Raw genomic sequence first — 27,871 nt, forward strand, 5'->3', positions numbered from 1 at the left:
CCCATGGTTTTGCTTTTAACTTTTACCATGAATTTCAACACTCTAATCATCATCATCATCATCATCACCAGTATTGTATTTACGAGAAACTTGAGAATCATGAGCCAGAGGTAAACAAATGGATAGGAAATGATTATAAGTTGGAAATGAGAGAGGGAATTAAATTATTCTGGGTCAGAATGAATATTCTGATGCCAGAATAAATGAAAATAAATCAAGGTTTTCCATTTCACTCTTAATTATAATCTTCATGATGGATGAGATGATTTAATTAGATTTATACACAGAGATTCACAAGTGAACATTACTTGTCGTAATATTTATATGTGAAACTAAAATTCTGAGCTTTCGAAAATGGTAAATTCTGAGAAATAGCCAAGCTAAATGTTAACAGAATTTAAAGAGAGTAGAAAAAAAATTGTCTCTCTTTTCATGAGAAACTTTTCACTTCCACCAGTTGTTTTGTTATTACAATTAAATTTAAACTTCTCGATTAATTAACTTCTTATTAAATGAATTAACTTTCAGCTCAAATATATTAGCCGATTGAATTGATTATATGAAATTACATCTATTCACATGATAAGCGATTTACATTATTCATGAAAATCGAAAACTTGAACAATATTTCAAGTTTTTTCCTTCTTCTTTTTGACAATGAATAAGATCATATATGTAACTTAGATTTAAGATAAAGTGTATATCAACATCAGAATAAATAATCTTCATTTTTCCAAGTTATCTTTTGACACGAAGTAATCAGAGTATAAGATACTGTAGATAAAGAATCACATTTACATTGGAACATTTTTTTTTCTTCCCAAAATCAACAAGTAAAACCTCCTTATCAGAATGAATCATAATTCGATTCAAATGACATTCATCTGAGAGAAAATGATGTGAATGAAAAGAAGAAGAGAGAGAGAGAGAAAAAGTTCTACTCAAGGAGAAAAGTAAAAACATACATACATAGTATTAGAAAATAAATCCTCTTATCTGATATGTAATATCAAAACTTATATTCTTTGTCTTCTATCTCGTATCTTCATCTTCATCATTAGCTATTCATGTTTTATACATGTTATACCTTGGAATCAATCGAAGAATATATCTTCTTTTCTCTGTATATGTGTACAGAAAAACTCTTGCGGTAACAAGGAAACCCTAAGAAACTGATTTCATTCAGTCTTAAGTCTCCAGAATTGATACTGTAAGAAACCATTGCTTCTGACATTCATGGCTCAAGAGGATTAGATTAAATTATCTTGAGATAATATCAAGTGAAAAAAATGTAACAAGCTTTTCAACCATGTTAATCCCTTTCGTTTTTTTCCTCCAAGTTAAACTCTTATGGTCTCATCTTATGTGTATTACTTAATCATGATATTGCTTCCAGTAAGAGATGAATTCATGCTGATTGAACTCTAAAGGTTAGTTTACCTCGATTTTAGAGTAACGAAAGAATCTGAGTAATCGTTGGAATAGATCATTTTATGGAAAAGTTTACCGACAAAAAGTGGAAATCTCTGTAATCTAATAAGCCTGCAATCTATTATTTGTCCATGGTGAAGCTCATTGACGAGTCGAAGATTTTAATGAAGCTGCAGAGCGAAATCACTAAGGAAATTCTTGTGAATAACAAGTGCGATTTTGTGATTAGCGTTGAAATAATAATAGTTTAAGAAAATTTCGCTCTTCGAAAAGAGAAAACTAAATACAGATTGAGTAACATGATCAGAAGAATCTTGATATCAGACTTGCGCGATCTTTAAATTACGGGCTCTCCTTGTATTAGAACTTTTTTCTTTCCAGTTCTCTTCTCATTCATTTTGATAATATTCTTGCTCATGGTTATGATATTTGTGATTTCTTTTGATTTATCCAATTTCTCTTCTCTTCAGGATACATGAGAAATCCTTGTTTCAAGTTCATCCCTCAGACTGTAAACATAAACTTATTTTGATTGTTTATATAATCATCACCTAATCATCTTATTCTTGTCACCATCATACAATTGTAACTTAGTGCCATCAACCGGATTACAGTGTTGTGTGATCGACTACCAATCGGATTATATATTGGAAAAAGTGATCGAGAAAAGTTCAACTTTAAGATGAAATAAAATGTTCACTTTTCTGTTAATAGTTTTCGATAATATTTTTCTTCCTTTGTGAATTCATTGTTGAACAATATTTCACATCAAAAGGTAAGGTTTTAAGTCTTGATGTTATCAGATAGGTGACAAAGAAGATGAAAAGTTCAAGAACAAAAAGAAAGGAAATCATCATTCCCTGAGTAAATCTCATTTTCACTTCATCTTCACTCAAAGTTCAATCTTGAATTAACTTTTTCTTCAGCTATTCCAAAGGCAATCGTTGATTACATATCAGCAGAACTTGGAGTTTAATAAACGGCTTACGATTCTGGAGTAAACAATTCAATCAACTACATGAGATTAAGAGGTTAAAATCAATTACTTATTCCAAACGATGAAACTTTCGTCTTAATCATGAACAATATACTAAAACTGTAATGATAATGTTAATTGTATTGTCTTATAATAGTAATAAAAGATTTACTATCATCATGATAATGAGAGAGAGAGAGAGAGAGAGAGAGAGAGAGAGAGAGTTATAATCATTCTCATCATCATCATGTTTAGTAAATTGGTGATCAGTTAATTGAAACAGCATGATAATAATCATATTGCAATTGGAATGAAATAAATTGCTCAGAAGGAAAACAGAATTCATTTACAATGAGAAAAGAGGTGAAACATTGTGAAAATAAGCAGAAGATAAAGTTAAGATACTAAAACGATTGTAATATTAATTAGAGAAAGAGACAGACAGACAGGGAATCCATTATATTGTATATCATGAATCCGATTCTTAATCATGATCATCAGAATCTTCAATCCAAAGTAAACAAAGTGTTGAATACTTTTGGTCACAGACAATATTGTTTTAGTGATCATTGCAATTGTTTATTCTGGATAACATATAATAATCAAGGATAATAATGGTTAACTTTATTACCTCTAAACTAATAAAATTGATTTTGTGGATGAATCTGGTTTTCATTGCAATTCCCTTAACTATTATAACTCCAACGTGTATTGTAATTAACTTTGACAAGCTTCCTGAAAAACCCACAACACTCTGATAATGATGCATTCCCACCATGAGGTTGGTGGAGAAAAAAAAAGTAAAAATAATAATAATAATATGTTAACAGGGGTAGAAAATGATGTATTCTTATAATGATATTAGCACATTGGCTCACAATATATATAAGATTATTATCAATCTGACAAATTGAGAACTGAATTCATGAGTAATATATATTATGTTGTTCTTGATGGGAATCAAATTGTTTCAGGTGAAATCATTAGAATGGAAAATTTTCTCGCTAACTTAATAGTTTCATGATGATAATCTTTTGTTCATCATTGATTAAATTCAATGCATGGTAAATTTTTTTTTTCACCAAGAGTAAGATAATGATTATCACTACTTTCAATCTAACAAGTGAATAACTTTACCTTTACAATTTCAATTTGAGATAATTATGATAACTAGTTTACTTTTGTTTTTTTCTTCTCCTTCATTATCACTCTCAGTTCATCTCATCATCATCATCATCATCATCTCAATGTTGATGCATGAGTTGAAAAATAAATGTCTACTGAATCTGTTTTCAGGCTTCTGGGTGAAAATCTGAGTTTATCATCATCGATAATGATGTTCAGTTGAGTTTTTTTCTGCAATTCTCTGCCTCAGCCACTCATTCTCTCTCATTCTCTCTCTCTCTCTCTCTCTCTCTCTCTGCCTTAAATTATCATGAGAATTGCAAACCTAACCTTTTTAACTTTTCACCAGCCAATTCACTCTCACCTTTACTCAGTCTCTCCCTGTTTTGCATGGAATAAAAAAGAATCGTAGACTTTTACATAATCAATTTTATCCAAAGCTGAGAAAGAGAGCGATAGTAAATTCTGCATAGTTAACCGTCTACTGAACTACTCTTAGGAGTTTATCGAGACTCTCACCTTTTAATATATCGAAATGGATAAAACTTTTTGTTCTATCTGAATGAGATCAAATTTCGGTGGATAAAATACAAACTTTTTTCTTTCCTTTTCTGCTTCTCTTCGATAACACCAGTCAATTAGACATCATCATCATCATCTTTTCATCTTCAATTTAACTTATATTCAATCTTTCTGTCTTTCTCATTACGATTTCTTTTTTTACAATAGATTTCACTTCATCTTTACAGAAGCACAAGAGAAGATAGAAATCAAAAATCATACTGATCCTTTTTCAGTATAATACCACTCGAATGAGCCCAAGATAAGGGTGAACATCTAAATCCAACAAGGAAACTGAGGAAGTCAAACAGTCAAAAAGGAGGAGCAGAAGGTGGAAAAATAGTTGTTCGTAGGATAAAATAAAAAGAGAATCGAAAGTGGAGGAGAAAAAGAGTTGAAATAGCGATTGGGGTCGAACAATGATTCTTCGATTTCTTTCCATGATATTCTGTTATGATATATCTTATAAGATTGGTGAGTATCATCTAACCTTTTCTCTCTCTCTCTCGCTCTCTCTCCCATCTTCATCTTTTAGTCTTCATCAGATGAAGTTGTTTTTTTCTTTTGCTTGTTCCTTGGAAAACCAATTCTTTTCCAATTTTCTCCACAGTATGTAAACCCAAGTTCTGTTCATTTCTCACTCCCACTTCTCATTCCAAGTTTTTTTCTACTTTCTCTCACTCCCAATCTTGCTCTCTCTCTCTCTCTCTCTTTCTCTCTCTTCCACACTCAGTCAATGTACTTTTTGTTACTATCATCAAATAACTTGAACAGTATCTTTTGTTAGTTTTTTTCTACATCACAATCCTCAAGATACCCACAATATTATCATTATTGTTATCATCATCATCATTATTATCTTGAGCTTTTGAATTGTTATGAAATGTCTGAGCCTTATAGTTGGTGAATACATTGTGCAAGGAGCAAAAAAATACATGTGATGATGATATACGGTGAGTATAACATCAGTGAAAGAGGAGGGAAAAAAACTATCTACTCAAAGTGGTTTTTCATATATGACATAAGCAATTGCATGTGTTCTGGTTCAGTTCAAAGATGATGAGCAAAATGATAATATGATATGAAAAAAACAAGGCAAAAGAAAAAAACTAACATTAGAAGCTCAGTTAAGCTCAAAATATTGCATATTTTCAACACCAATGTGTTCATGTAAATAGCTTAGTGTTCAATTAGCTTTTGCATAGTGTGAAGGCGATCATCGGATTGTGATTAATTTGCTAATCAATTGATTACTATCTCCATGATAATATATTTTTTTTCCTTCTCTTTTCCTCTTTAGCTTTATCTCAATATGTTGCTACCCTCGGTGGTATCGTTGCCTTTTCATGTAACGTCTCTGATTGGGGTGATGATACTGTCAGTTTAATGTTATTTTACAAAGATGGACTCAAAGTGCCTTTTTACAGTCTCGATGCTCGAGAAGTGCCTTTCCCTCAAGCTAAACGATTTGGTAACGATGATCGTATGTACGTCAATGAGACAACCTCACCTCCATCGCTTGTAATTAAATCAGTTAAACTTGAAGATGAAGGTGATTATCGGTGTAGAGTTGATTTCAGAGATGATAAAACAAGGAATTCATTATTTTCGTTAAAAGTTGTTCGTAAGTATTATAATAGTTTTTTCCTTCTTTCAGCATATATATTATGTAATATACAAAGTTACAACTGTAATAACACGTTCAATCAATGAAAGGGTATATAAAAAATAACTAAAGTTAATGATAACATTTTGTTCAAAAAGTGAAAACTTTGTTTCACTTTCATGATAACCCTTTCCACCTACTCAGTTGATATTTTCAACTCTCCTGTTTTCCATTGAGTTCAATCATTGACCTTATATTGATTTTAAAGTGATATAAAATTATCGATATATCTAAATGGTGTATATATAACATATAATTTCTGACTCCCAGCTGAGGGTGGATTTGTGGATGATGATGATGGTTAGTTGTAAGAATATACAATAAATAATAATATGTAAACAATGGAAATGTTATAAAGATAAACAGAAAAGTTCATTGGATAAAGTTTTAAGGTAAAAATGGGAGAAAGAAAGACAATTTATTTTTTCTTTTTAACTTTCTATTGAACCGGAAGAAAGAAGAAAAAAAAAGTTCAATATATTATATAATATGAAGAAATTTATATTTTCATATATTATCTTGATATTGACATTCAAGTGCTTTTTATAGCCACTTTAAAGCCATCACCATTATCGTCAACATGATGAAATTGTTATCATGGTTATCATGAGGGAAAAAGATGATTCTGAAAGTCTATCATTATCTTGAAACAAGTAAAGCAAATTTGACTCATTCAACTGTGAAAAAATTGTCTTGCTTTATTTTTTTCATGATGTTCAATGATTATTATCATTTTTAACAATCTAAGTTCTAATAGAATCTGAATAAATCTTCTTTATATCCATTCACCATGTAAATGAATCATTTTCTTCATGGAGAAAGTTTCTAGAGTTCAATTAATATTACGAGAATGAAAAACTAGACTCTAGTATATGATAATATTATCTAGACAGTGTTGATTTTATCATATGATATTATCCACAGACGAAAGAGATACAGAACAAAAAGTTGAGATTAAACTAGAATCCTAATTTTAATTGAATATATAAGATAAATGTTCATCTTTTTCATGGGTCTCTCTCTCTTTCTCTCATCATTATGATGAATAAATATTATTATTCAGACTATGGTGAAATTGATCAATCTATTATCATGATGGTATTACTCTCTGCATGAATTTTCTTGATGATTAAAGGCATGAACAAAAGAGGCTTAACCAATTTGAGATGAGAATATTATTATTATTATATTTTTTTATACACCATCATGGAACCTGAAACAATAAACAACAACAGAAAAAGCCAGAATGAACTTATAACTTATTAATGAGCTCGAATTATTTTTATATATAGTTGTTAACCTTTCACAACTTTCACCAGTTTAACCTCAGAACATGATGTAAATGAGTTATCTTCCCTTCCCAAGGAACATCACCAATCCCTTTGGTAACTGTGATGATTAAATATCAAGAATCAATTAAGAAACAGATCCTGACAGTATTAATTAAGCTAAGATGTATAACTAAAAATAATTAACATCTAAATGATGAGACCAAGAGGAAGAAGAGGAAAAAAACAATATTCAAATACTATTAATAATATTGCCTGAATTCAGTCAAGTTGAATCAATATGATTTCATGGTGAGAAAAATGAGATTATCAAGTTTCAAAAGTGATCCTTTAATTATCATGATTGTCTGTTGATTGATTGATTAATTCATTATTGATATTGGCTATTAAATATGTTTTAAGTTGAAACCTTTAATTCAATTAATCGGATAATTTAATCACAGCTTAATTTGAATCAATGTGCTGTTGAAATGGGATAAGCAAAAAAAAAACCGTTATCTCAATAGGGAAAAAGCATAAAATTAGATTAACATGATTAACAGCCTAAGTATTTATCACAGGAAAGTATTTATCATTAATTAATTGTAACAACTTTTGGGTAACAACAATTAAATTGTTAATGGTAAGACATTTAAACCCCAAGACTTGTTAATAAATTACAATTAATGAGACAATTATTGATGATGATCATCATCAATGATAAATGATTTGTATTTTTACCCTTAAATTGTGATCCGTTTTAATTACATTTTAATTAGTCTAATGAATTTATATATATGTATTATTTATATTGATTGATGACGATCATTAAATTGATTGAAGTGTTTGAAACAATTAATTTTCTAATCGATTTTACTAATTGTTATTAAAACAGATAAACCTAAAGTAACCGTTAACCTTGGTGCCAATTTAAATCCAAACAATATCAAGGAGGGAATCGATGTGATCCTTGAATGTAACATAATCGCTAATCCAAATATTTTTGAAATCGGTTGGACTTTCAATGATAATCCGGTAATTTCCAATCTATCGGATGGATTAATTGTTTCAAATAATTTTCTGGTTCTACAAAAAGTGAAAAAATCCCACCGGGGAAATTATCAGTGTATAGCAATTAACTCGGTTGGCGAGGGTCGTAGTAATCATTTTTTCCTGAGAGTTCAATGTAAGTATAATTTATGATAGATTCAATTTCAATCCAATTAATAATGAGCAACTTATTTAATAAGATTAGTATGATAATCCGAAGCCATTTATTGTACTTAGATATAAAAAGACAACGTTATTAATTATCGTTAATAACTGTTATTAATGAGGATAATCAACTATTTATTACCAATGTGATTGTTATGTTTCAATGAAAAGATTTATCTTTTCACCCTGAAAAAGATTCTGAGTCTTACTCAGCAATTGGGAGAAAATTTTTCTTCAAATTTTATTGTCAAAGTTTCTTCTTCTTCTTCTTCTTCTTCTTGATTCTCTCATCTTCTAACTTGGTTATTATTTATCATCTTTTGGTCAAGATGATGATGAGACAAAATTGTTTGATTATTAAGATTGTGATTGTGGTCAATGGTTATGATAATGATTTGGATGATGGTCAATCATGTTGATGAATAAAAATTGAATCCGGAAATTTGAAATGATTAGTTTTGTCAAATGAAAAGTATCACTGGTTATGGTCATTAATGTCGATGACCATTACAATACAACAACTGAAAAATGATCAGGAAATGGTCAAGGAAGAGTAAGAGGAGAATGATGATGATCAGAATTATGATGTTGATTAGGGAGAGAGAGAGAGAGAGAGATGGAGATAAATGAATAAGATAGAAAATTGTGTCATTAGAACTTTGAGTTTGATGTATGTGAATGAAGGGGAAGTGATGATAATTGTGAATTCTGTAAGTGGATAAGAAATGATAATAATGAAATGTGATTACGATAAATGGTCACTACCTATAGTTTACTGGTCAACTGAATTGTGGACAGTATCGTATTTATTATCATCATTATTGTTACATGTTGTCAGAAAATAATCTTCACTTTTTTTTATCGATAACATAATTCTGACTGGTTGTTTCGAGATAATTTCTGCTCATTTCATGCATTGTGTCCATTCATCAGAATTTTCTAAAATCAGATTAATAGTCAATTTTCCAGGGAGATTGGATCATCTCAATTCAATTGATGAACCTTATCTTCTTGATAATGAGACTAATTAACTTACATGGACTTGGATCATTATGTTCAATAGACAATTTCTTTAGATCTAATCATCAACTGATTTTAGGTCAACTAATCTGATAAAATTTTACAACTATTATTATAACTCGATAAGATTATCTGACCATGACAATAGATATAATCATTTGAGAATCAATTTGATAATGAATTTGTCTCAGATAAGAAATTGAGTAAAAGTGTCAATAGAGAGTATCAACTATCATAAATATGAATAAGATAAGGTGGATTTTTCAGTTAAGATTATGCTCAGGCTAAGAGGAGTCTATGAAAGGTTAAGGTATCAATTCAGCTAAAATCCTACAAAACGGAAAATTGTCCGAACGAAATCTGAGCACCCATTCATGAGAATTCAGATTCAAATTTATATTGTACTAAGCGCATTTGACTTTTAGAGCTAAATTCAGATGAGAGAGAGAGATTGAGATTAGACAATTAGATAAAGATTTCTAGATCACGATAGAAATCATTTAAGAATGATTCATTTAATTATCCTAAATGGTCTCTCAATTAACAAACTTTCGTAGAAAGTTTGTTCATTAATAATTAGTACAATTAGTTTTCTCGATTAAATTAACTTTTTCTCTTTGAGAAGATTAGATTAGATTAGACTGATGATAATTCATAATTGATATTCATCTGATTGATATTTCATTTGATTGAAAAGAAATAGTAAAGTCAATTATCGTCATTGGACATTGGAATCATGATTATTTTGGACTTCGAACTTGGTTTCGAGTTTAGTGAAACGAAGTCAAGTTTAAATTTCTCTTTCCTTTCAATCAAGTTTACGAATTCAATTTGTCTAATATAACTTAAGAAATTGAATTGTATATGAATACAACTGAATTTTTCAATTCCAATTCATTTCGAATACAATCAGACAAGTTACTCTCTTTTTTTTCCTCATGAAACTTTTCTAGAATCAAATGAATAATAATAAGCAATAATAATAGAAGAAAATTTTACTTCTTCATTGAGAAAGAATGAAACTGTTATCTCGATATGAAGATATTACTTTTTCTTTCCTTCTTCAAGTTTCCTCATTCCAAAATTTTGATTCAATCTCCATGATCATGAGACTAGAGTTCCATGTTTATATGTTAATGGAATTGAGAAGTAAAAAAAAAGTAGAGACTATGAGCTCAATAATGATAACTAAACAAAATGAAAAGGAGATGGTTTTTACTGTCAAGTGATGAAGAAAGGGAACGAGTTCAGCTCAATTCAGAGTTATCAAGGTTATTCAAAATCCTTCACTTTCTATGTTATCATGGAAAAGATAATTTGAAAACAAAGGAAGGCTTAGAGCCGAGGAAGAGTTTGGCTGAGTTATTTTCACTATCTCGGTGATGACCTTTCATGATACAAAATTTTCCTTCTCATAATTATCGCTCAGATGACATGGGGATGATGATGATGAAGAAAAGATTTACATTCATTCGTTTTCAAATGTCAGAACTTTTATCATCTTATGAGTGATTTCTTTTCTTTCGAGATTCTCTTCTTTTCTCTCTCTCTCTCTCTCTCTCTCTCTCTCTCTCTCTCTGCCTTTCTTTCATTTTACTGAGAGAAAATTCACCTCATGGACCATGAAAATCTCTTGACTCTATCCGTCAATTCCATGAGGCTCATCTTCATCTAATCCTGCAATCTTTTTCTTCATCTTCTCACACTTATCACCATGTTCATATTTATCTCTTGTCTTCTCAAATCGATATCGTTTGATCCAAAGATTCATTAGAACCCTGAAGATTGATAGCTCAATATAAATTTCCCAGATAAAGATGGTGAAAGAATCTGTTGAGAATAAATTGGTTCTAATGAAGATTCTGAGTTCTCATGGTAGAAATACTTTTATCCTCTTTATGTATTGAAATACATTCACATTCCCAGGGGAAGATGGAAAACTTATCATCAAAGGTTAAACTTAAATATTAATATTTTAATGAGGATAATCCAAGGGAAGAGAAAAATGTTTACTCACAATCCAAGAACTTTCCATGAACAGCTCATTTACTTTACCAGAGTCCAGAATTCTAGTTCTGTTTACTATTGAATTTTATCATCTTACTTTTTATTCATTAAAATTTAACATTTTACTTTCTAATATAAGAAAATCATGAGATAACATATGATCCTTTCGATAACCATGATGATATTGAATAAGGAAAATTATGTTTTCCATTTTGAGTGAAGGAAAGAAATTTGAGATAAATCAATAGAGAGAATTGATAAACAAACAATATCGAGAAATATTAATCATTGCTAATTCTTATTATCGTCATGATTTCTCCGGAAAGATTACTCATATTTGTTTGGTGATTTTGGATTCGAGATTATTTCCCAATCTTATTTAGTTACAATTCTGAGGAAAATGTTGCAATTTCTCTTGTTTTTGGTTCTATTTTCTTTTTTTACATAACATTAGATTGTTTTTCTTTTACCTTCTCAATTTAGAACTAAAATTAGCTATGGTTGGACCTCAATTTCTGGACAACTTTACAAACTCGATAGTCGAGGAAAAAAAAATTCGGTTAACGAGATTTTCTCTTTCATTTTAGAACTTTTTTTAGAACTTTTTTCATTTTCTTTCTTTCTCTTCTTCTCTCTTCCATTATCTTCACCACATTTCAAAGTCTTCCTTTTTGTACTATGAAAAAGAAATAGTGAAAATATAGTGAAAGATAAATAGGAGAAAAGTTTCTAAACTTGAACTTATTTGATTCTCAACAAATTTTAAACTTTTGGAAATTTTAAAATGTTGTGAACTTTTTTTGAGAAGTTTCTTATTTATATAATATATATATATCGAGAACTGGATAGAATCACATTCATGGGAATAAAGAGAGAAAGAGAAATAAACTGGAGATTTATGGTCTGAGAAATCATGTTCCTGATGAATTTGAATGACCCGATGAAGGATGATTAAAGTAAAATAACTTTCATGCTTGTGCGAACTTTGATTCGAATCGAAAATTGAACCTATTCCATAGTGACCTTACATTAAACTTTTTACATTCTTTGGGTAATAATTTTCTTATATTTCGATTCAATGTTCCAACCATTATCCTTGTGCATTACAAGTAATCATCTTTTTAAACATTCGATGGCAAAGGTCACGTAAGATTTGGAAAGTTAACCTTCAAAAGGAAAGAGGATCGAGCGAGAAAAAATCATTTCCATGCAAATAAAATTCAGTTATTCAATAGTAACATCAATTTCACTTAGAATTAAATTCTGTTATATTTCCAACTCCCTGTTATCCTCATTTCTATCCACTTTCAATGTATCCTGTTTATATCTTTGATTTTTTATTCTCATTCTTGGTACTTATCATTACTGTTATTATTATTTTATCATATTCAACATTCTGATCACATCAAAATCAACTGAGTGTGTTGATTTTTCATCATCTTATTCATTGTTAATCCTTTTTCAATCTTATTAATTTTTCATGTTAAGCTGAAAAGGAATGAGAATCAAGTCATTCAATCGTGTTAATTACCATGATAATGATTGAGATAAAAAACGTTCATTTGATGAATTAGATTTTTTTGGTTCTTCTTCTCGAAACTTTGAGTTTACTCAACCAATTGGTTACTTGTGAAAAGAATCAACCTAAATATGGATAATTTGTGCTCGAAAATTTAATTAGTTCAGCAACATTGAATTCCCTGTAAATTGATAGCTGGCCTTTTGTTACGTAACGAAAATCAATTATAATAGATGATATCAATGATAGATTATCTTATTATCTATCGTGATCATAATGAGAAATTAGTTATTTGATTTACCGTTATCTTTGGAATTGATTATTGGACAATCATCGTATCATCTCATTCATCAACTTATCTTAGCAAATGTTAACATCATTTAACACCAATTAAGAATCAAAGTGATTTAATCAGATTAATCAATTGATAGAAAATAAACTTATCGATTCTGAGTCTTTTATCATTGAAAGTTTATGATAATTTGTTGATGGTTTTCAATTAGCTTTTCAGGAAAATTGACTTGGATTTTATCAAAATTTTCAACATGAAATTCAAAGTGAGTCAAGAATTTTTCAACTCAGAATTGAATTGGAATAAAATTTCAAACAACTCGATTCTGGTTCATTAATATAAAATCTCCATGGTATCAATATTAGAATGCTATGAAATTATTTTCATCTAATAACATAAATGAGACAGAGTAAATATTTAAGAATACAAAAAGCAACTGATTAGATTGAATTATAATTGATTGATAAAAAAGTTCTGTAATTAGTAATGCTACAGAATATATATATAAAGTTAAATGATAACTTTACTATTTCCCTTGTGAATTTATCATCAATCAATCGTTTATTAAATGAAATTACAAGTTCAATTTGAAGGTTCATTTTGCTTCATATTTCATGATAAACTGAGAATTAATCTTGAACCTCTATCTGAGTTAGATGAAAATGTCATGTTAATATTACATTTAAGATTAATAATTGATTCTCAAAGGACTTGAAATGATGCTGATGAATAAATTATTATTATTATTAACATTATCATTGGAAAGTCAATCGTTTTAATAATAACAAATAACCAATGACAACAAAAACCAACATTGCCTACGGAATGATTATCTTTCTCAAGTTGGATGATGATAATAATGATGATGATGATGATGATTATCATCTGAATGTTAACTTAGCTGTATAAATAAAAACTGTTCTGGACGATAAAAGATAGATACATATTCATGGGGATTCAATTCTCTCTCTCTTGAGATGATAATAGTGTATTACCGGCAAAGAGAACGGAAGAGGAAGAGAGAGAGAGAGAGAGAGAGAGAGTTGGAAGATGAGAGATGGTGATGGAAGAGAACAAGGTAACAATATCAAATATTTTCTATCAGTTAATTGACTTTCTTTTGGGTTTAACGTTATCAGGCTTAAATATCCTTCTCTCTATTATCATAATCATCCTCATCTTAATCATCATCATCAACAACGTACTAAGTATTATCTTCATTACTTTATGTCTCCAATGTGATTTGTGGAATGAGTTTTTTTGATAGTAACTTTAATCTTAAAAGTCACGTAAAGATAATTTGATTCAAGAGATTCAGTAAATTGTTGTTTGGGTTTTTTTTCAAGTCTCCTTAGTTTTATTTTGTTTCATGAGAAAATTGTTCCATCATTTCTTATGGTCAGTCTAAGAAAAAATGTTGCTCAAATCAAAGATAATACAAAGAACCAAATTCAAATGAATCATTCAGTTGGGCTGGTCAATTTACTCATGATGAACAAACATTAAGAGTCCCTGAGATTTTCAGTCTAAATTACGAACTTTTTTTTTCATTATTCTTTTCTCTCTATTCGAAACTCCAATTCAATGGATCAACTTTTACTATTTCCTCTCACTCCCAGTTATCTACTCTATCTCTCTCCCTGTATGTGTATATATGTGTGGTTTACTCTACCTCATCCTCTCTTCCTTAACATAATCATCATGTTTTATTATCATCAATGATTCTTTATATTCAGATAAGAATCTATATTCACTTTTGTTCATCAACAAGATCATTTATCATCAATCAAAGTTGTTAGTTAAACAATCGAACACAACATTTTACTTAGATTATCCTTGATTTTTAGTATATATTTTTTCAGCTGCTTCATCATCATCATCATCATCATCATTCTCATCCTAATACTTTACCTTTATCTTTATTCCTGGAAACCATTTCATTGACCAATTCATCAATGATATAATATTTACTTTCCTATTTTGATCAGAGCAAAAAGAGATAATAAAATAGCCGCAAGCATATAATTATATTGTAACTGAGGTGAAGTTACCTCATCATTATCAAAAACTGTGAGTGAGATTGTTCAGTTTGATGGAGGAAAAAATTAACTTCATGATCATCATGTTTCATCTTTTAATCTCATACTTCCTTTACATTATCCCAAGGAAGAAAGTGATCTAAAAGTTGCCAAGAAAATAGAAAGAAAAAACAACAACTGAAAAAAGAAGAAGAAGAAGAAGAAGAAAATTCTGATAACTCTGAATAATAGAAGGCGAAAAAAAGTAAAGTTTCAACTGGAGAAAACTAGAGATTCTCATTATCATGTAATAGGGAATCATTATCAACGAAATAGTATTTATATATGAGTTACAATCGTTACAATGAAGAGGAGAGGAAAAATTTTCTCTACCAACGAAAATAGTTTTATCACAGATGATAACTATTATCATCCTCATCCTCATCATCGTTATTAACAACTATTATCATAATGATTATTATTATCATCATTTTATCCCAATGAGTTCAACTAATGACAATGTCACCCAAACTAATGAAAATATTATCATTTTTTTTTTTGGCTTTTCACTTTTTCTTGCTGATTATGTTTCTTGTCTCATTAACAGTCGCTCCAATTTGTAAGCCAGATCAACAATTAGTTTATCCTATTGGTGCAAGTGAGGAAACTTTAATCAGCTGTTCTGTTGATGCTGATCCAGATCAGATATCATTTAAATGGTATTTAAATAGCTCATCAACTAATTATGGGATAAACAATTATACCGTTAATGAGACTACAAGTTATTTACTTTATTCACCAAAAAATCGTTACGGTTATGGTTCAATCTATTGTACATCTTCAAATTCAATCGGCCATCAAAAGGATCCTTGCTCATTTAATATTATCCCTCCAGGTAAAGTATATTAATACTTGTAAACATCAACATTAATTACATCTAATTACTTAGAGACTTTTCCATTTGGATATTAATATTGATGATGGTCAATGAATCAGTTTCAAGTTAAACATTGTTATTGATAATGAATTTATTCCTGATCAATTGAGATTCTCTATTTTCTCTCATGTTATTAATATTTGATGGCAAACATTTCACTTGATACTCTTGGATTCTCAATGTATTTTCATTGTTATTTTTACTCGCTTCGTATATTAGTGTTGGTGTTTGTTTTGTAATCAATGAACAAAATGATTGATTGATTGTATCATTTATCATTATTACCATGTGATGTACCAGTGAGAGTGTAACAATTAATTAAGATTGATTGAGAATTAAACATACATAAGGCCTAAAGAACCTCTACCAGCAACAAACAGGAAGGATGAATGGAGAGGTTGTTATTTTTTTTTCTGTCGACTCAATTGGAATTAACGGTAAAATCGATTATCGTCTTCTACTATCGAGTTTTCATTTCGTTGGTTATCAAGAATGTTAGTATTCCAAAGAAATCATGTGATCTATTTTCTTTCTCCATCATCATCTTCATCTTCATCTTCATCATCAACTGACAATAGGAATTAACAATTCTTATGAATTAGCAGTTTTTTTCTGTTTCATCTTTGATTTTTTTTCTTCCTTCTCTTCCTAAACATCAATAAAGTGTATCAACGAACCAGTAATCATGACAAGTTACACCAATTGACAGGGAATCATTTCAACTTTTCAATATTATCACATTTGGGTGATAATATAATCAATTGCGAAATTGTTTACACTTTAAACACCATTAGATGATAATGTACATTATCAAATGATAGTAAATGTTTCTAACTGTTAATTCATCTTCATTTGGAAACTATCAGTTATCTATTCTGTCATTAGATTATCAGAAAGTATCAGAACTTTTTTTTTCTCATCACATCTTTATTCAGGAATCTTTTTCTCTACTTTTTTTTCCCTGTTTATTTTTATCGTTGTTTGAACTCTTTTTTTTTAAAGTTTAATTTAATTTTCAAAATGGTTAACTTATTGGATTCTCTATTTGTGATTGGTCAACACTTGGATGAACCGTTTTAATCAATTGAATGATTTTCTAGAAAATCATTGGTTACATTGGGAGATGATGAAGATGAGGATGAGTAAAATTTTCTGCTTACTTTTACTGATATTTATTCATTTAGATGAGTTGTAATATTTGAAGATAAAACTGAATTTGGAATGAACTTTTTCATTTTCATTCTCATTCAGTGTTATCTTTCAGCTCATCTTTTACTCAGGTTGAAAGTTCATCACCATAGGAATTTATTTGCAAATATTTTTAGCATGGTAATTTACTCGATTCAGTAATTATCTTTATTGAAAGTTAATTGTCAATATGAATAATGATTATAAACAAAAAGTCTTGAAAGAATGAAATTTTTATTTTTCTTCTCATGTGTATATTATATATTTAGGATTCATTTCAAGTGCATAAGATAATCTTAGAATGAGATTTCAAGATGAATGAGCTTTCAACATGAATCCATCATGGTAGTTACATTTTCAGGGGTTGATAAATTTACATTGTAAGAATGGGAAATATTTTCAAGACATTAATGACTCTGGATGGAAATGAGGAAACATGATGAATTTGTGAAACTCGTATCATGAAGTGAACACTTTTCCTATTAATAGTTTACTCGTTACTTTTCATGATGGTGAAAGATATTGTTACTTTTATTTTCATACAAAATTCAGAGTAAATAGTGATGAAAACCATGATTAATGAATAATATTCATAAAGTTTCAACGATTTTTTCATCTTCCTCTTGTGTTTCGATGAACCAGTGAAACGTTTTTTTTGTTCAAAAATTGTTGACAAGAAGAGATGAAAATTCTGGGACATGGGAAAAAATTTTAACATGAAATGGACAAGGAATTGATAATCTATATATTGGACTGAGAGTTTCCATTATTCTTAAATGAGAACTATTTTATATCAAGAAAAACTGAGTCGATAACAAAACATCCAACCAATAAGTTATTTCCATGATAAAACCATAAATTTCATCTTCATTTTAGAGAGAGAGAGAGAGATATTTATTCTTGAAACTCTGAAATATAACAAGAATTTTTTATCATCATGTAAGTTATTTACTATCATGATGATGGAAAATGACAGTTCTTGGAAATAAGTTTTTCTAATGTAAATCCAGTCAAGGTAAATGTTGATTGGTTGATCGAAATATTCAGTTCAATCTAATGAGAATTGGATCAATTCGAGAAAACTTTTTTTCCCCTCTTGAATTGTGTATACATGATAAGATTTTTATCTAACTACTTTCATCAGAATTTGATGATAATTAGAGTTATCAAGATGATTGTTATTACTCTCATTTCAATCTAATTCATGTTAAATATAAAAGGAAACAGTTTCATGTTCCAATCAAAATCAGTTGATTTATCTCTTGAAAGTGGTTCCAATAATTTACTTTGTATCTTAAATCTTTGCTCATTAATGATAACCTGGAGCAATAATAATAACCTAATCAAGTTGAAATTTATTATACTCATTTTGATCAGGAAAATGATTCCATGATAATTATTTCTCCATGAGATTAATATTCTGATTGTGAATAAAACTTAATCAAGGGAGAAAAAGGGAAAAGATAATAACTAATACACATATTACCTGATAACATGTATCATTATCAGGAGTCATTGAAGTTTATGATGATAATAAACAATCATTAATATCTCATTGACTGACTTAACCAACTGTCAACCATTTGATAGTAAACAGTTAATTGCTGATTGTTGATAGTTAATCGTTGACATAAACACACATACATCGTAACAATTACTAAAATGAACAACATTATATTGAACGAGAAAATGATTCCTAATTTCATGGGAAAGTTATGGATAAATAAAGAGTGAGAAAAAAAGTTCTAACATTATTATTATTCCAATATTCTGATAGATATTATCATGATTGGAAGAGAGAGAGAAATACAATATCATTAAGCAATTTTTTTCACTTCTTCCAAAGAATTAACTTAATCAATATTAGATTGTGTTCCAAGTGTTGATGAATCTAAACAACGTTGATAATATGAATTGCTAACAAACCATCAAGTTCATGAACTGAAACACCAAGCATAAGATAATTGAATTATCGTTGATTTGAACAATTATTTTTCGTTTGTCTTGATCATGATCAAAGGTATTCCAGTGAAGGTGGAAAATTGTACCATGAAGAATCAATCGTTAACTGGATTATTAGTTGATTGTTCGACTACCCCACTTACTGGACCTTCGCCCATTTACATTATCGATGTTTATAAAGCCAAAACCCGTGAGAAGATAAAAAGCCTTACCAATAGAGATCGTCCAACGTTTTTACTTCAAGATTTATCGCCTCAGGGTTATTATGAATTATATGTTTACTCTAAGACCACTGGAGGTCAAAGTGACCCTGTCTCCCTGAAAGCATCTTTATCCTCGACAACAATGACACATAATCAAATGAAACAAGGTAAGTTTCCGTTTCAATGGATAACAGTATTAAAGATTGTTTATCTTTGTTCATTCTGAGGAGCACAATTTACCGTTATTTTTTTCCATCCATTATTTGTTTGTATTTGAAAAATTTTAATTCGATTACAAATGAAATCCATCCAATCAGCAAGACTCATCATCAAAGTTCAGATGAACATCAATTTAATAAGTCGAGTTGAGTTACTGTTTTACTTTAGTTGTTTCAAGTTTGGGAAACGGAAATGGTTTTATTTTTTTTTTGCAAGAATCGGAAATTGAGATATTACACTTACAGTTAAAGAAATGATGTTGAACATGGTGGTGAAAATTGATTCATTTCTCATGGTTGAAATGTAAATTGAACGGAAATCTGATAAAACTCTGAGAGATACTTGATTTGATTATAATAATTTAATAGTTGAGATAATTTTTCAATAATAATGAAAGAATTATTAATTCAAGAAAAGAAGAAGAAAAAAAGTTGTGATGAATGAATGGATAAAATTTATGAATGAATATTAATTTGGTGATAATTTAACATTCTCCTTAACAAGATCAATAGCTGAAGTTGTATTAACAGTTGAATAACTGTCAAAATGAGAGAGAATGGTTAAGACAATGATGATTATGAGCGAGATATTGAATCAATATAATGAAAAGTTGTTGATGGTTCGAATCCATTTTCGGATAAACATTTCACAAGGTTGACAATGAGTTCGACGTAACCTTTTGTCTTTATTTCCCTTTTTTTCCTTGCTCGCTTTCTCTTATTTTCTTTTCTCATCATTATCATCTTTATCTTCATCTTCTCTTTCATCATCTTCTTTTTTCTTTCTCTTCCTCCTCTTTCTTTTCATCATCATTAAAGATATTACCAGGGAAGATACTTACAGTCCTTTGTTGGTTATATTAATGGCCATTGTTGGAACTATTCTCATCATTATCATCATGATTATATTGGCTATAAGAATCAAATCACATCGTGTTGAGGTTACTGACAGAAGACAGGGTAAGTTCACAATCTGTTTTCATCTTCATCTCTTCTCATCATTATATTAATAACTTATCCTGATGATGATTGGAATTATAATAATAATCATCGTCAGGATAATAATAATAACCTTTCAATCAGTCAAATCTTATCAGTTTATCTAATCATCTCCTTTAGATTTTATTGTATTGAACACCCTGAACATAGAGAGAGTGAAAGAGAGAGTGCAAGCGAGAGAGCGAGAGAGAGAGAGAAATTCTTAGACTAAGAATAAAATAGAGACTGGATTTTCCTCCGAGATAAATTATCATGATTCTGTATTAGGATTAATACTAACATTTAGTTTACTCTTAATCCTAACAATTAGCTCATATCAATGTTAGATAATGAGTTTTTTGATTATTGTTTAATCGCCATGTGTAATCATCTTTATAATTATCTATTGTACATTATTGTTATCATGTTTTAATAAATTCATGATAATCATTAGTTTATTGGGCAACATTATATTTGATTGATTCACAATCATAAAATAATCATCATCATATTGTTAGGGTATTGATTAACTTGACGTTTATCATAAATGTTTATCTTTCACCAAATAAATCAATTTGAATGATAAGATTAATCTTTGATTTTATTATTATCATTATGATAATCATATGATGATATGATTATTAATTTTTGACTAAAATAATTATTGATATTTTTTATCCCAATCATTTAGTTGGACCTTCAACCGCTTATTACGATGAATCAAAGTAAGAATTTCATTTCCAAACAAAACCTCAAATTCTCAATTCTTAATACTGAATTTTTCTTCTGCCCTATTTCCCCTCAGGTCATATCCCAGAATAACACAGAAAGAGAAAAGCCTTTGTGATCTAGTTAATATCGATAAAAGCCTTCCAAACGGAGACATCTCATGTTTCCAGAATCCTTATGGTGAGTAATCAGTTATGGTTCATTTGAATTCCTAAATAATGATTGGATCATTTTTCTGTCTCAACTTTAGATTATCACAACATTAAACAAACCATTGAAATGACATTAAAACAAAATAAACTTCCGATTCCAATGAGGTCAACAATGATTCCTGAAAGTCCAACAGTCAAATCATATCAGTTATCCTCATCTTCAGTAAAGGTTAGTTCCAATGATCAGTTATTTATTTTTTCTCTTCCGATGAATCTCATGGAAAATTCTGTGACATTTTCCTTAGCATTTATATTTTATATTGGTGGAGACGATTTGCCCATTTTCGAGTCTTAATACGTTTCCAAGTTAATTTCGAAATGACCAAAATTTCCAATTTATTCTTTGTATTGAATCATATTTGGAAAGATATCATTAGTATAATATGAAGAATATATTTACTGAGTTTTATGATACCTCTCTCTCCCAGAATTGTCTACCTCACCCTAATCTTATGGACAGAAATGTCAAACGTTGAAAAGTGAGAAGGAAAAAAATGTATTCCAAGTTATCTGGTATTCATATTCATGAATACCCATGTACTCAGATGTATTGGTCTCAGGTGAATTTGAAATTTGAGATGGAATCAGAAATGGAATCGTAATAACAAGATGAACATTTTCCTTATCCATTTTTCAGAATGATAATATTACTATTACATTTTATGTACTTTGTTTTGTTATCTTTTTATCATCATCATGACAAAATTTACTCGAATAAGGAACTGGAACAACAATTTTCAGATTCAGTAGAGAAGTAAAAAAGTTCAGTAATATTTTCAAATTTTTTATTCTCATCCTTTCAGGGGAGATGGAAAAGAAAAAGTTCTAAAGACAAAATGTTTAATAATAATACCTACAAGTCGATTCAAATTGTAGTAGGAGAAAAATATTCTACTCGAATCTGAAGAGAATTTATTATTTTCTATTTCTGATAATGAGAATAAAAAACATTATTCCAATGATTAGAACTTTTATTTTTTCTCTCTTCTATCCAAATCAAATTAGATTCTAAAACTGTAACTGAATAGTTTTCGGAAACTTTATCATGTTGTTTCAATTCTGTCGACTTAGAAAATTTTCTCAAAAAGATCGTAACATGATAATGAGAAGAATAGAAGGAAAAAAATTGAACTGTTCAGATAAAAAGTGTTCGTTAGTCTATAAAATTGTTTTTTCCTAAATCGGAAATTTAAACCTATTTTGATTATTAATAGAATTTCCAAGAAAATTTCATTTCTTAAGTCTGAACAATGTCTCGGAACTCATGAACTATCTGTTAATATATTATTATCTTTGTCTCTCTCTGATTGTCGATTTGAGTGTGAAAACTTTGCCCTAGAGGAAACTTAGTCCATGGACTTTCAGTTCATTCCTAATGTATCATGATAACAATCCATCATTGAGTCTCTCAGAATTTCATCATGCTGATAATAGCCCACCAGCTATTTATTTATCTTATCCATTAGAAGAATAGAATGAGAAAAAAGTGCCAACAAAAGTAAAATTAGAAACTTTCAACAGAATGAGAAAACCAAGATTCGGACACCCTGATATTATATCTTTGACATTGATATGATTAGCTGATAGCATTTCTTTTAACAGAAAATGCTATCATGTTACATGATGAAAAATCTTGTTTTTTTTCATATCACATTTTTTTTCGTTCGTTATTTTCAATCTGAAAAATCAGATTCTGTTGGAATGATAATTTCCAAATCACAGTTAGATAAATGGTTAAATTGAAATGCTGATGATATTTTATCAGGAAAAGTGAAATTGATGAGGATTGTGTTGAATTGTTTGTGACAATCAATAGTATTCAGTGTAAAGGGATAAAATGAGAATATATTTTAGGCTTTTTCCTTAACTTTTTCCTAGAATTTTATCAGGACACAGAATCCATTCAGATTTATTCATATGTAGGTTTCCACATCCTCCATGATAGTTATAAATCCATTTATTATTTTATTTCCCATTGAGATGAATATCACTTTTGAATACACTTTTCAACACAAGGGAATGCAAAATTTTTCTCTCCTTTTGTAAAAATTGATGGTTATGATAAAGAATCAACATTTTCCTCAGTCACTTGTTACCATTCAAATGTTTATCTTTTTTTTTTCATCTTCTTTTCTGGAGTCATCTTTTTGTTACCATTTTCCTTTTTATCATGATCAATGGTCAATGATAAATGTTGATATACATTCAACCTGAAAATTTTCAGAACCATCATGAATATCAAGAGAGAGAGAGAGAGAAAGAGAGACCAACATTTTCTTTAGAAGAAGGAAAAAAAAGTTCTATCCTTCAGTTCATAAGTTAAGGTTGATTATATTCTTTGGAATAGTAAAACTAATGAGTAAGTAGTTGATTGTAGATCTCATCAGTATATTAAGATTCTTATCCGGGTTTGATACGTTTTCTCAGGGGAAAAATGTCCAGGAAGTGAATGAGTTTCAAATGATAATCTTATTATTATTATGGAAAGTTAATCTTACTTGCTAATTAACCAAGTTAATCACAATTGACAATCCAAAGGAATTATCCTCAGCTTGGGTGGATCTTTTTATCTTCAAATTAAACTGTTCTAACAAGATAAACATGATTAACTTTTATCGATAGTTTTTAATGAACAAAAATTTTCGCCAAACAATTAATCTGATAATTAACTGAATTTAGTATTAGTATTTGTGTATATGATTATGGAGATTATTGAATTTTTGTTCACCAGAAAAACTGATTAATTATTGATTATCTCATTAAACCAACCTGACCAGAGGTGAAACTCATTAGCATTTATGACAATTAGTGTTATAATTATTTAATCACTGAAAGTAAATTATTAAGATTTTCATCCCATCCAAATTCAAAGTACAGGGAAAAGTTTAGCTGAACTTTTTTTTTTTAAATTCTGATAAAACCCATGTTAATCTGGAACTTTTTTTGAAACTTTTTCCTCATCATGCTCCTTATGGTATCTTAATCACATGGGATGAGTTTACATTCAGTTTACACATAGAATTCAGTAAACATGGTTGTATTAATATTTACCTAGATGAGAAAAAATAATAAGAGAATTGTGAGTCTTTGGATTCTGTATGAAATTCAAGATGGAAATGAAAACATAAAGATCTGGAAAAAAAAACTGAATTCACCATGGAATTGAATCTCGATCTAATTGTTGTTCACTATTTTGAGGTTTCACTCAATCTTCAGAATGATTAATGGTCAGAATTTTGTTCATTATTCAACTCGGTTCAATATTAACCCTTTTTCTTTTCTCCCAATTCCGAGTAAAATTATATAATATATAAGATGAAATAAGAGTAATGATAAAAAGTGAGTACATATCCGAAAATGAATCAATCAAAGTTTAACACTAATCTTGGTAAATCTTTTAATGTTTTATCAATGATTATCCTCTTGTCACGTTATCCTTTTACTATTATTTTCCGAAATCAGATTGGATTTCATGTTATCCAGACATTTTGTACTATTAAAAAATTGATAACATTCACAGTAGAGTAAAATATTAAATCTTATCATGAAATGAATATTCTGATTCCCTAGTTACTCATGGATTATCTCATGTGCCTTTTAAATGTTTCATTTTATATCTCTCTCTCTCTCTCTCTCTCTCTCTCTCTCTTCCTCATCTTAATCTATCCTAGGGAACTTTGGTTGAGGAACATGTTCGTCTGAGAAATTTATCTTCTTCTCTTGAGGATCCAGGGAAAGATTCCAAGATATCGTTAATCAGTGAAACATGCAATCAACTTCTAATAGATTCTGGCTCTATGGTGAACGATGAATGTTCAGATAATGATCTTATCCCTTCAGATGCAAGTTTAATGAAAAATATCAGAATCTCATGTGATGGAAGTGAAGTTACTGTAAGTAATATAATTAACTAATTGTTATCTTACTAGAAAGTTAAAATACACAATGTATCCAATGGTCTTGTGTAACATTTAGTTCAGTTAACAGGCAAGGATTTAAAATGAATACCTGATTAGTGAAACATACCATGAATTTGGTTTTTTTTGTTCATTCTCCATCACCAAAGTTTATTCATCTGAGTTTGATGTTTCTTTTTTTATATCATCATCATGTTGTGTTAATTGTGCAACAATTTACTCATCTTTTGGGTTCAGATATCATTTCAACTTCCGCGGGAACAAATAAGTCCAATGACAATTGTTGATAATAAGACTACCCTGGTTTAAGTTCAATCGACTGGATGAGTTCTGATCAATTGGAACTATGTGATTAAATAGAAATAGAGAGAAAAAAAATCGTCGAAATGTAAAAATGTTTGAATGTTTGGATACAGAATCCAAGGTAAATATTATCATGATGAAATTTTCTTTCACCAATCATATGTTTCACATACTAATTGAATTTCTTGTTTTTTTTTTGCCAATCAAATTAAACACTTCGTATGATTACTAATAGTTACAAGTAATTCAATTTATTCGCTGATTTATCAACAGTTTCTCTAAATTCATGATATTGAATGTCCTCGTCATGATAATTTGGATTGTCCATACAATGAGAAAATCCTTGTGGACAGCTAATAAAAAAAGTGGTTCGAGTTTTTGATTCACAAGAGGCTCTGGAAAATAATTTCGATCAACGAAATGTTATCAAGCTGATATTTTGATCTTATATCGTATGGATTTTGTTTTCTCGTCAACTCAATTGTCAATGAAGGATAAAGAAAATGTCCCAATCATGTCAATCAACCAAAGTCATCATGACAAAAATGACCACGCAATTGACCAGAAGGAACCTTGGCTTATACATAATCGCTGTGATTCAAACGAAAGTAACACTGTGATAGCTCATAAATGAAGCTCTTTTTTTCAGCTCAACTTGGAAATTTGAAAACTTTCATCGCCATGAAACTGAACCGGACTAACGAATGAAATTAATACATTGTAACCAAAACTAATAAGTCCAAGGTGAAACTTTTCAATGTCAAAATTTACTAAAAAAAGATAATAAAATAGCTAATAAATATTAGATCAACATTGAACTATTATTTTTTTTAATCAATTTTAGCTCACATGGTGAGTGTGCTGCTTGGAATCATGATGAATGTTGTATTGATATCAATAGATTTCAAATCAATGTTGATGCAATATTTATCCAACTAATGGATTTCATGAAGATAACTCAGCATTTCCAGATGAAAATATTATCATGGTAGAAATCAGAATTCTGTGTAAGGTGAATTGTGGGCTCAATCAATGAGATCAAGTTAACGTATAACTTTATTATCTTCACTCTTGAACTCAGGTGTGTGTACCCATGATGGAAACTTTGATGAAATCATCAGAAAATGAACTATTATAAAGAAATAAGTTTTCATGAGTGAGTAAAAATGTTGGAACTTTTTTCTCACTTTTTTTCACTCTATTCTTTACCTTTTTTTTTACTGGTAAAAGTTATTCTCAGTAAATCATCATGAGTCAATCAGGGAGAAGAGTAGAAACTGAAATGAAATCAATTCCATGTTATTATATAACAATTGTAAACTCTCAGAACTTTATCAATTATCATCTATCCTTAACTCTCTCTCTCTCTCTCTTTTAATTGAAATGTTTTCTTGAAAATGAATCAAATCATTTCTCATCTTTTCCCTTGACTCATTTCATGATAACCTTATCCATCCAAGATGATATTTCATCCAGGGATAAATAATGAGATAAGGTATTAATACAAAGTGAAAACTATAATATTACTTGATGATTATGAGTGTAAAGGTTGAACATGTTTCAGAATTATGAATTTATCTGAACATGATTCTTGAACAGCATCATGATGCAATTATGCAATAAAATCAAGTAAATTACTCTACATGAAATTGAGTAAATATTGAAACAAAAAGCTCACTTGCTCACTCATTCACCTTTTCTCTCTCACAAATCATTCTCTCTCATTCTCTCCCGTTGCTTTATTAAATTGTGATAATGTTTCATCACCAATCAGACTAAGTGAAAGTTCATTGAGTAAATTCAATTCATCACTAAGAGATTACTATTAATACAATCAGTTCTAATCGAGTGAAAACAAAAAAATTACTACAGTTTTTTTGTATCAATGAAAAGTTCAACTTTTTGAGAGATAATTTTGTCTAAGCAACTTTGTTGATTCGATATTGGCACTGAAAATTTACCTGCCAATTACCCTGAAGACATTGAAATCGAGGTAAACATAAGGTATACTTACTATTTATTGGTGAACTTTGACTTACAATGAGTCGAGAATGAAAAAAAAGTCACCAAATTAATTCAATAACTGATGATAACAATCAAGAATTTTCAGTAATCATGGTAAGTTT

General features: G+C 29.3%; 1 protein-coding gene across 1 annotated transcript; it reads left to right on the top strand.

Moving 5' to 3' along the window:
• The first annotated feature begins 1,845 nt into the window (after positions 1-1,845).
• LOC128390115 (uncharacterized) lies at positions 1,846-26,557 on the top strand. Its single transcript, XM_053349787.1, has 13 exons — positions 1,846-2,206; positions 4,262-4,567; positions 5,394-5,717; positions 7,923-8,213; positions 15,706-15,993; positions 19,244-19,555; positions 20,426-20,566; positions 21,276-21,309; positions 21,390-21,493; positions 21,564-21,694; positions 25,197-25,418; positions 25,680-25,866; positions 25,981-26,557. Exons 2-12 carry the CDS (start codon positions 4,513-4,515, stop codon positions 25,749-25,751), a joined length of 1,974 nt encoding a protein of 657 aa, XP_053205762.1. The 5' UTR covers positions 1,846-2,206; positions 4,262-4,512; the 3' UTR covers positions 25,752-25,866; positions 25,981-26,557.
• Positions 26,558-27,871: the final 1,314 nt, after the last annotated feature.

Source organism: Panonychus citri, unplaced genomic scaffold (genome assembly GCF_014898815.1).
Source record: "Panonychus citri isolate SS breed McGregor unplaced genomic scaffold, ASM1489881v1 Contig00115, whole genome shotgun sequence".
In the NCBI taxonomy this organism is placed as follows: Eukaryota; Metazoa; Arthropoda; class Arachnida; order Trombidiformes; family Tetranychidae; genus Panonychus; species Panonychus citri.